The 10,333-nt window shown below is 38.6% G+C and overlaps 1 protein-coding gene across 1 annotated transcript; it reads left to right on the top strand.

Annotated features, from left to right (window-relative positions):
• The first annotated feature begins 1,560 nt into the window (after window positions 1-1,560).
• LOC140241436 (extracellular serine proteinase-like) lies at window positions 1,561-8,866 on the top strand. The gene is made up of 8 exons (XM_072321164.1): window positions 1,561-1,678; window positions 2,327-2,619; window positions 3,273-3,465; window positions 3,930-4,045; window positions 5,562-5,703; window positions 6,594-6,781; window positions 7,648-7,819; window positions 8,577-8,866. Exons 1-8 carry the CDS (start codon window positions 1,561-1,563, stop codon window positions 8,864-8,866), a joined length of 1,512 nt encoding a protein of 503 aa, XP_072177265.1.
• The last annotated feature ends 1,467 nt before the right edge of the window (window positions 8,867-10,333 follow it).

The following is a 10,333-nucleotide window of genomic DNA, read 5'->3' on the forward strand; positions in this document are numbered from 1 at the left end:
TTGTTTATCTCTCTCAAAATAACATACAACATTGTTACAATGACATACATGTTATTATGATATTACGTTAGAAAGAAAAGAAATACATAACCATTATCATGAAATATTGTAATAGGCCCTATATCAATGTCACGTGGTAACTAATCTTGAACCTGTATGATATCAACTTCAAAATATGTGTTAAAAACCTACTCATTAAATCAACAGTAAATTGTCAATAAAAAAAAAATGACATAGGAGATCATGATGTAGCCCGAATGATAGTTTTGCTTTATTTTCCAGCGAAACCAAGACAACGACACATCCTCAGTGATGGATGTGTTGAACTACAGGTGTTCAATGTCAATGGATATATAAACTTAAAGAGAAGGTAATAATAATTATTATAGCACTATAAGAAACAGAAGACATGCATGGTCATTAAACCAGGCAAGGTGGAATTGAAGGCACAAACACATTTCCATAGCCTATTCAACCATTGCTAGCGTGGATGCAGTTTATTATTTGACTCTCAATTGCACATAATGATTTTTATCTGTAATTGTAATTATGATTATCATAATGCTGCAGAGATGCACATGAATACATATAACCCAATAGCTTTTACTTTGAAGTGAGTCTTTCGAAATCAGCTATTCATCGGATGGAATATAGAAATCAGTATACTTACATGGAGATACATAAGCATATCATAGTTATGCATACCTATAGAGGACTGTATTATCAGACACGTACCAACCGAATTTCATACATAGGCACACATTATACATATACCACATATACATTATGCATGCATTTCTAGTATATAGGTTACCTAGTATATAACAAACAGGTATAGACATGATTAGCGGTGAAATAATGAATATGAGGCTTAACAAGAAAAGAGGATGAAAGCGAATGAAAATTTCTTAAATATGAGCATTATTTTCATTCATTCTATTCAGAGGAGTTAGTAGGCCTATACGTGCAAAAAGTCGATTATACTGATACATTATAATGCACAGAAAGCAGTATGTTATTTTAAAGAATTTTCTTTTACCACCACTTGATAGTTAAAATTGATCATAAACAGCGTGTTCCTGTATAGTATACCTTTGCGAAGTCCACGTGTAACAGACAGTTCTCAGCAAACATTGTTATCATCTCTCTTGTTTGTCGTCACTAAAGCATCTGTTTATCCTCTCATGGTTAACATTGTGCAGCACAACACTAGTTGATGTAACTGCCGTGGGGGAAAAATATGCAACTCAACTTGTCTGAGTGAATGAATGAGATAGTTCCAAACTTATCTTTCACTTGAGAGGAATTTGACCTTTTTAAGTGGCTTTGTCTGTAGCGACAGAGTATCCTCTGGTATAGGACACGTCAGCTTACCGGCGTGTTTTAAGCCCCTGGAATAAACACCATAAGCCACACTTACAGTGTAGAAAACAGCAACGTTCACCTTAATGACACACGTGTTCTTAGGCAAAGTTCCCCCTAGTCTTTATATCAATATCGACTATTACGTCCTTATTCATTAACCATACTGCGTTATTTCAAATTGATTTATCTCCAACGATGCTGGTTCTACGGTTAGGCCTCGTGCTCGTTCTCTTGTGCGCCGCAGCTCTGGGGCAGGATGAGGATGAGCCCGCTACCTACCACGCCGCTGTCGATCCCGTGGAATCGGGAAATCGTTACATCGTGGCTGCAAAGGTAATAAATCCATTAGAGTTTTTTTCCCATCACCCCATCCCCCTCCCCCCCCCCTCTCTCTCTCTCTCTCTGCGTGTAATATAGATTATATCAATATGTACTAGTATGTATATTATAATATACCGATATAAGTGTTACATGTATACGAGTGAAGGGTTGCGTTCAAAAGTCAGAAATATTAGTGATTTTGAGAGATGATGCCCGACTTAATAGATTTTGTTTTAATATGCTCATTGTGCGGGATGGATCATGGATGTGTACATTCTTTACTTGCGCGTATCATAGAAGTATCTATTAAAAAAAAGCAAAAGAAATCAAAAGAAAAGAAAGAAATGAGTAAGATTAGTGAATTCTTGTATCTTTATATTGATTAACGCTACATAACCGAAAAGCTGATTTCTAATGCTGATGTGAACTGATAATCTGTAATTGTCACGTGATTATGTACGTCTCCTGAGAAGCATGGCGCCACTTGCTTTTATCTCTGTACATAGTGTATATTACTCAGTAGGCCGATATAGTTTCATTTCCGACTGTCTCGGGAACGACTAAGCTTAATGTACATCTACACAAAGATGTTTGTATAATATAGTATAAAGTATTTTTAAACAAAGTATTTCATACAAAGATTGCAATAATTGTATCAATTCCCAATTTATTGGTGATTTTTCTGCCTGTTATCATGGTAACTGTAAATATAGCAACTTTTATAATGATTGCAAATTTAATGTCTTCGTGAAATTTGGCCAATCATGGCTATCCATCTTCGATTTGAAGCATTTTGCCAGCATCGACGATGTGGAGGACGATCTCGTCGAGAAAGCGTCGAAAAATGACTCCATCGAACTCAGTGTCATCTGGAAAATCTCACTCCACCTCAAATTCCTCCTCGTTCAAGCAAATAAGGCCGGCCTCGACGCGGTGAGTATAGACGGTCTGCTTCTCGTAGAATGATCTCCTCCTCCTCCTCCCCTCCTCCTCCTCCTCGTCCTCCTCCTCTTTGATTTTTGTCCGTCTGTGTCTTTCCTTCCCTGCTCTTTTCCCCATCCTTCTCTCCTTCTATTTCTCTTTGTCTTATTTCTCCTTTACAAGATGGTAACAACTTGAAAAGTTATAAAGAATGTTTGAAAATACAGTTTATAATCGATTTCCAAGATAAGTATACTTTCGTACTTTATTGCTTTATGCTGAGAAGCTCTCGATTACCTAGCACTATGTCATCTTTTATTGACGGAAGGAGTCCCGTATTCTGATTCTGTATTGTCAGAAAAGGACCATTCTGCAGATTCTCTAAACGAGCACCACCCCCACCCCCACCCCCAAAAAGCATACAAACACAATAAAAAGAAGGAGAGAGGAAATAGATATAATCTTCCCTCATCTGATCGCGGGGAGCTGTGAGGTAGCTATATAAAGTTTCATTGTGCATACACGTGTACTTGATGAAGAATAGTTCTAGAAACAGCACGTTTTCTATTTTTGAAATACGGAAATTTTATGAACAAACATAGTATGTATATCTATAGAATGATAAAGAGGCAAAAATGAACTTTTCTCTCACACAATATGTACAGATCATGGCGGACAAACGTGTGGTGTACGTCGAGCAAGATGGCTGGGTCAAAGTACAGGGGAAAACATCAGACCAAAAGGTCAAAGGTGATGGAAAGGAGGACAAGGAGGTCAATGATCTGGCCACCAAACAGTGGGCTCTGGATCGCATCGATCAGAGGAACATGCCGCTGGACGGAAAGTTCAGATATCATCGTAAGCAAACAAGATCAAAGTGCGGCGTCCCGTGCGATGCACGCTTCTGTTCAAATTCGTCTCTTTGTTCTTTGTTGTTGAAGATGATAGTGTTGATACAATGATGATGTTGACAATGATGATGATGTTATTATAAGACTTCAGTTCAGTTCAGTTCAATTTTCGAATACCAGTGTATACTCTCCCGAGGTTTCTGCACAGGACAGGAGGAAGAAGGATGACTACGATGTTGCATCAACATTGTCGATGATTACTATAGCTATGTCGTTGTTGCCGATTGACGATAAAAATATAGAAAACGATGTTGTTGACAATAATGACAACGTACAACGTTGTTTTTGACAATGATGCTCACGTATGGTCTTAAAGTATCGTTTATTTGTTTTTATTTGTTTGTTTGTTTGTTTGTGTTTTTGTTTGATACACGTACTAAATTTTATCTGCGTCGACGTCATTATTCATAGCCAATGGCGGGAATGGAAGTAATATCTACGTCATCGGTACCGGAGTGAACGAGAAACACGAGGACTTTGGAGGAAGGGCAGTGAACATCTATGACTTCCGAGGTGAAAACTTTACCGTGAGTTTGCGTTCCATTTTTTTTTTTCACTGCTTTGTCTTGGTGTCTGCATGTTAAAGGGAGTGGCGTATCATCGTTATAATATTAGTCTCTTTTATATAAAATCGAAAGGGTCATTGTGGCTTACAGAGACAATTCGTGTAAAGAGCAGCCGAACACTAAATCCACATGCGAACTTTACTTTTAGTGCTGTTGTATTTAGGAGTCACAATAATTCATGCTTCTGCGAATGATTTCCCGTTAAAATATTTCGATTGCATTCTGACTCGCGACAGCCCGGGTGGTTGTGTTGCACGATTGCCCTTTCCGTCGCCTTGAGCGGATACCAGTTTTGTTGTCAATGGTCGCGTTTATATTCAGGTGGTTGCTGTGCAGAGGTTTGTAAGGAAACATTTTCTTTGCGGGGGATTTGCATGAGGTAGCTATGGACAGATGTTCGTACTTGTCATAGGCTGGCGCTATAGAGCATCCCTTGTTCATGGTCATTATACGTATGTAAGTGTGTGCATCTCTTCCCAATTTGTGCAAATTTGTGCGTAGGTTCGTTCTTCCAAAGATTTTTGACATGGAGACCAAAGAAAAGGTTCTAGGTTTTAAGAAATTTAGGCTGTATTTCAGATGAATTGTTGAAATCCTGTACCGAACTTCAGGGTAATATATGTTACGGAATTAAACCTTTCAATTTTTCTTCACATTCTCTTGTTATCTATACCCTAGGACTGGGGAAAAATGAATGTTAGTACCCTATAAAAATTTAAGATTTAACCATCTTGCGCACATTATTTTGAGCATAATTTTGTTCGCCAAGTTAAGTGCCTCATTGTGAAATCTTTCGGATTATATTGGCTAATGCCTGTTTCAGCATGTTTAATACATTTTTTTAAATGTTTTTTGTTCGCATGTCTTGTTCTCTACACCTGATTGCTGCCAAGAATTCGAAAGGGACAGCTAATTGCTGCTGGTTCGGTTTGTTGTGATTGAGGAATGGTGCAAAACAGAAATGCTGTATTTTGTCACAGTACACAATAATTTATCAACACCTGACATAGAGCGCATAACTTATTGGCGGCACGGAGCATGGGTACAAAGGAGAGACTCTCGTTTCAGCCTTCTCCTTGTCTCACACCTCTCAGCACAGATTAGATTAGGCCCTACATCTCAGTTGATATGTTTAATGTCTCAACACCTTTTTTTTTTTTTTTTGCCTGAGCTGCCCTAAAAACTCGATTCACGTGATTATACTGTGCGAATCGCAGACCGATGATGAGCAACGAGGAATGGGTACTGTGAAGAATAGTTCAGATATCGAGGTATATTGCTACCGAGGTTATCCAAAATCAACATTGCTAGAATTGAAGTATATACTAGAATAATAACATTGGTTGATTGCGATATCTCAGAACTCCCTCAGTCGTCAGTACTGCAGGCAGAGTGTGAATTCCTGCATTTCTTTGTCATTTATGATAATAATCATCACCACATCTACCTTTGTCTCTTTCCCGTGGTTGTGGGTAAGGGGCGGGACTGCAGCGGCCATGGAACCCACGTTGCGTCCCTAGCTGCCGGCAAGAAGTATGGAGTGGCCAGACAGGCGAAGGTGTACGGTGTCAGGCTTACACGGTGTCGTGGGGATGCAAAGGTTTCCGACGCCGTCAAAGGTAAGACAAATCGACTTGTTGCAATCCAACCTAAAACACAGTCGCATATTACTAAAATGACAACTTACTAATTCTGAGAAAGAATGATACAACACAAAGGAGGTCTTGACTTCAATATGCGGTGATATATAGCCTTCGAAAACATCGTGAAAATTGTTTTCATATCGAAGTTAGCATTTCCCCTAATATAAAGATCAGCTATCTTGGGGGTACCAATGGGAAGGCTGTCTCTACTCGGATATAGTCGAGATTCTCCATAACGAACGGTTTTATCACAGATGTCTGTGTAAGTACACTCACAGCCAAATAATCTCAACTGATGTCGGCCTTTACCGATGAAAGTTAGCGATGCATATACTAAGGAGCTTTGAGTTGCTTTTAGACGTTTAGACGTCCCTTGCGTCGTGTTACAAAGTAGCTATATAGATTTACGCGAGGACGCAACCTAAATAAAGCAAAATGGCGCCCCATGATTGTTGCATCAAGTAACTTTCTCGTGAATTGAAGGGACGCTAAAAATGACCCAGAACCGACCGTGAAAACTCAGACGACTCGAGTTCCACCGTTTCTGTAATCTGTCACAATTTATGGATGTTTGCTTTTCATATAGCCTGCTAAGTAACAAAGTATTTTATTCACCTCCTCTCTCCTAGTAAGTTCCATATTTATGTTGCTGGGTATATAGGCAAGCCTCCGGCAAGCTTTGTATATTGCTAAGGGCAACTTTTGTGAACAATGCATGCATAAGATCTAAATATAATTATTTCAAAACAGGACTATTCAAGGCGAATGAACACCAAAAAAATACATTTGCATTGTGTGAATGCAGCAAGATTAGTAGAACACACCTATGAAGTATTGTACCCTCCGCCCTGCTAATCCTTGATAAGGTATAAACTGGCTAGCAGAAATGGTCGCCCGGAACTGTGTTGCCCTGGTCGAGGTCGCCAGTTCATCCAAATCGCCGTCACTCGACAACGCCATCCACCGCCTATACACGGCCGGCTGCGTGGTCGTCGTCCCTGCCGGAAACAATAACTCCAAAGCTTGCGAGTTTTCACCATCGAGAATGAAAGGGGTAAGCATTCTCTTTCCTCTCCCTTTCTCTATTTCTCCCACAGTCTTTCTCTCTCTGTATCTCTATCTATCTCTATCTATTGATCTTTATATCTATCTATCTATCTATCTATCTATCTATCTATCTATCTATCTCGCTTATAGGTCTATACTCTTTCTTTCACTTTTCTTTAGATTGAGTGCTTGATTAGTAAATGAAAATATAGGCATAATGATAAGAAGTGAGAAGATAGGCTTGACGAAATATTTTGTGCTCTAAGTACAAAAGTTAGAAAACTTGACAGATTGAATACTAGTATAGACGAAATCACTCGACAATCCGTCATTATCAGTGACTATTTAAACCCACGATTCCATGATTGGCTGTGTGAACCATACGTTACCAAAACTACTTTGAGCAACATTTCTAATGGTTTGATTTTATTAGGTTGTCACCGATTTATGCTATTTTAATACTAAGCCCATCTGAAAAAAAAAAAATCGGATCAAAATATCAATTAAAAGCAAACCATCAAATGAAATTCTTCCTCAAGTTTAGTATCCTTAATCTTCGCGGTATTTACTACTTTGACATCAGAAGTATGGAGTATTTTTCATATTTCTATCCAAGGTTATGAATATATCTTCCATGTATACACGATAATGTACTATGCTTCGAACTGCTAAAATTTTCTCCAAATAATCACTGCTCCTGTCAACAATAATGATTACCCCTGCAGATCATCTGACGAAATAAGCATGGTGTGGAACTATAATTCTTCTACCAGGTTTGTGTGTACATGCGCTCATACGTTGAGCAACGGACTGGTGTTACGAAATGTTATTGTATGATCATTTTTGCTCTTGTCCTTGTTATTCACTTTCCAGCCCATTACTGTAGGGGCAACCACGAAGGCAGACTACGCCGTTTTCTTCTCCAACCAAGACGAGTGCGTCGATATCTTTGCGCCAGGTTTGGCTATAGAGGGCGCATTTTACGACTCTCGGACGGCCAGTCAAAATATGAGTGGCACGAGCATGGCGGCTGGCTATGTAGCTGGTGAGCTTTAATACACCTGCACCATTATTACTAAGAACCTCTCAGAACCAACAGCTAACATTAACATTGACGTTGTGCGCGAACTAGCTGCCCACGGCGATCATTCCAACGTTAACGATTCTTTTTTCTTTTTTTTTTAAACTATTTGCGACATTGGTCTGGGGTTCAAAAACAGAAACGTCCATGAGTTATTGAAAGAAACATAATCATATGTCCTAGTATAAAATGTTTCGTGTATGACCTGATATTGATAGACTAAAAACGCCGTGATGTGCTGTTAAGAATGTATCTTAATAGATAACCATCGACATTTCAATTTTAGCACAGGCAACGCATAACAATCTACCTTGTATGCCTCTTTCTTTTCTTGTCATATAGCTCACCAAAACGATGTCTTTGCATATGTCTCTTTTTTTCTATTAGAACAAGTTGCAAGTGAAAAAATAGAAACAAATGACACTGCTTATCTTTTGCAGCCTTTTCAGTCAAATAAAACCGTATCTTTGTAGGTATGTCATATCGTGTCACTGAGGACAAGACAATGAATAGACTAATTCGATGATGTCGCAGATCACAAGAAAACCTATTGTCCTCTCTCCTTTTCGGGAGTCATCTCCACCAAATATTGTCACTCGATGTACGTGGTATTACATTGTTAAAAATGTCATTATTATGTGAAATATGATAATGTACTGACATAAACTCAAAGTGAAATGAAATTGAAAATACAAAACAAAATTGCACTACGTTTTTATAGGAGCTGCGGCCGTACATTTGGCGAACGACATGAGGCTCTTCAAAGTGAAGCCATACCTGGTACGACACGCCACAGAATACCAGCTTAGAGGGGTAGAAAACGGGGCCCCTAACAAACTCCTCTACGTGGGGAAAGTCTCATCCAGAGTCGACTACAACAGGCCAATAAAGGAAAAGATGAAGTCCAAGAAAGGGGATGCCGAGGAAGAGAAAGAGAAGGAGTCGAAGTCTGAATCGATGTCGGGGAAGAACGAAAAGACCCCCGGTACTGGGGCGAAAACCGAACTTTAAGAGTAAGATTTTGAGCGCCAAGACTGCGGAATGTACACTCAGCGGGCTTGACAGTTATTGTGCAATAGTGCATTCGTATGCATTACCATCATCAGCCACTTTTTTATTTTTATTTTCTCACCATAAACAACTGCCTGTACTATTACGAGTTCTTCCTCGTCATTTTCACCTGCTTCTCTGTTTTTTTTTTCTTCTTTTCCTTTTTCCTCTATATCTCCTTATCATCTACTTAGCTATCTAGAATTACAGCTTTGAAGTGATTTTTTACTTAAGGGGCATTGGAACAGTCTGCATCTTTTCTTATTCTTCTCGTGTACACCTTTTCGACAGTCATTGCATACCGTCTTCTCTACCGAAGATGTATTATCCTTGTTAAGCAACCAAGTGCAATATGCTGTGTTTTACTTGTGGCTTTCTTCCATCAATGAAAATGATTTTGTGACTCTCACTGTTTTTGTTTTGCTGTTATCATAAGCTTAGTAAACCAAAACTAAAAATCAGCTTGAAAGATGCCAATGAGAATATGTGAACATGAGCAGTTTAATATGAGAGGGGAGCCAGGTTGTTTTAGACATGCAGCCATTCAGTTAATTTCTCTCTAGAAAACAACAAAACAACAAGGCACAGCGGCCTCTGTAATTGAAATGTTACTGAACTACGAAGTCATCAGCATGATCCGAGGACGTAAAACGAATATTGTTGAATAAAGTTTTAACCTTGATTCAAAATTATACGTCTTTTTCGTATGTGTGTCAAGTTAGCAACAAGTCAATTAGGGACCTTACCGCAAGGAAACGGTAAATTGTGAAAGAAAGTGGACAAAAATTCACACAAGCGCTTAAAGACACATAGAATTAGAGTAACGCATATACAATAAACATTGTTTGCTTACGGTATTTTGTTTCGAATTGTCATACCGGATACGGCGCATTATACAAAGGAAGGAAAGCCTTAATTTCACCACAACTAATAGTGATGCCTTTTACACATCCCATTTACGAGGATCGTATGTGTGTGTGTGTGTGTGTGTGTGTGTGTGTGTGTATGTGTGTGTGTGTGCGTGTGTGTGTGTGTGTGTATTTGATATTACATACATATATCATATGCACATATTATGTATATATTATATCTATAATTGTGTGAAAATGTTGTACAAACTTAATGTCATGTAAGATATCTTGTTTCTTCTTATATGATTCTCCTTTTCTTTCGTGTTTGCTCCCTCTAATTTACTTGGAGGTTTGATTAAATTTCATAGATATAGCAAATAACAGGCACAGCAAACACGTCCATCTTAATTACGTCATTTAAAATGACATGATCACTATAATATGCATGCAATATAACATCCGGGCTCCCGGGCCGTTTCATCATATATATATATATATATATATATACATGTACATACTAGTAGATGTCTGTAGCCATGGTGAGTGTATGGCACTTTCAAACAGTCGCAGACATCAC

This window comes from Diadema setosum, chromosome 18, assembly GCF_964275005.1.
Source record: "Diadema setosum chromosome 18, eeDiaSeto1, whole genome shotgun sequence".
Classification (NCBI taxonomy): domain Eukaryota; kingdom Metazoa; phylum Echinodermata; class Echinoidea; order Diadematoida; family Diadematidae; genus Diadema; species Diadema setosum.

What these genes read in the sequence shown, in the direction of transcription:
- LOC140241436 (XM_072321164.1), top strand. Translation starts at nt 1,561, where the DNA reads ATGCTGGTTCTACGGTTAGGCCTCGTGCTCGTTCTCTTGTGCGCCGCA. An exon ending in TCCCGTGGAATCGGGAAATC is followed by an intron (nt 1,679 to 2,326) that starts GTTACATCGTGG and finishes TTTCATACAAAG; the next exon opens with ATTGCAATAATTGTATCAAT. An exon ending in TCCGAGGTGAAAACTTTACC is followed by an intron (nt 4,046 to 5,561) that starts GTGAGTTTGCGT and finishes GTTGTGGGTAAG; the next exon opens with GGGCGGGACTGCAGCGGCCA.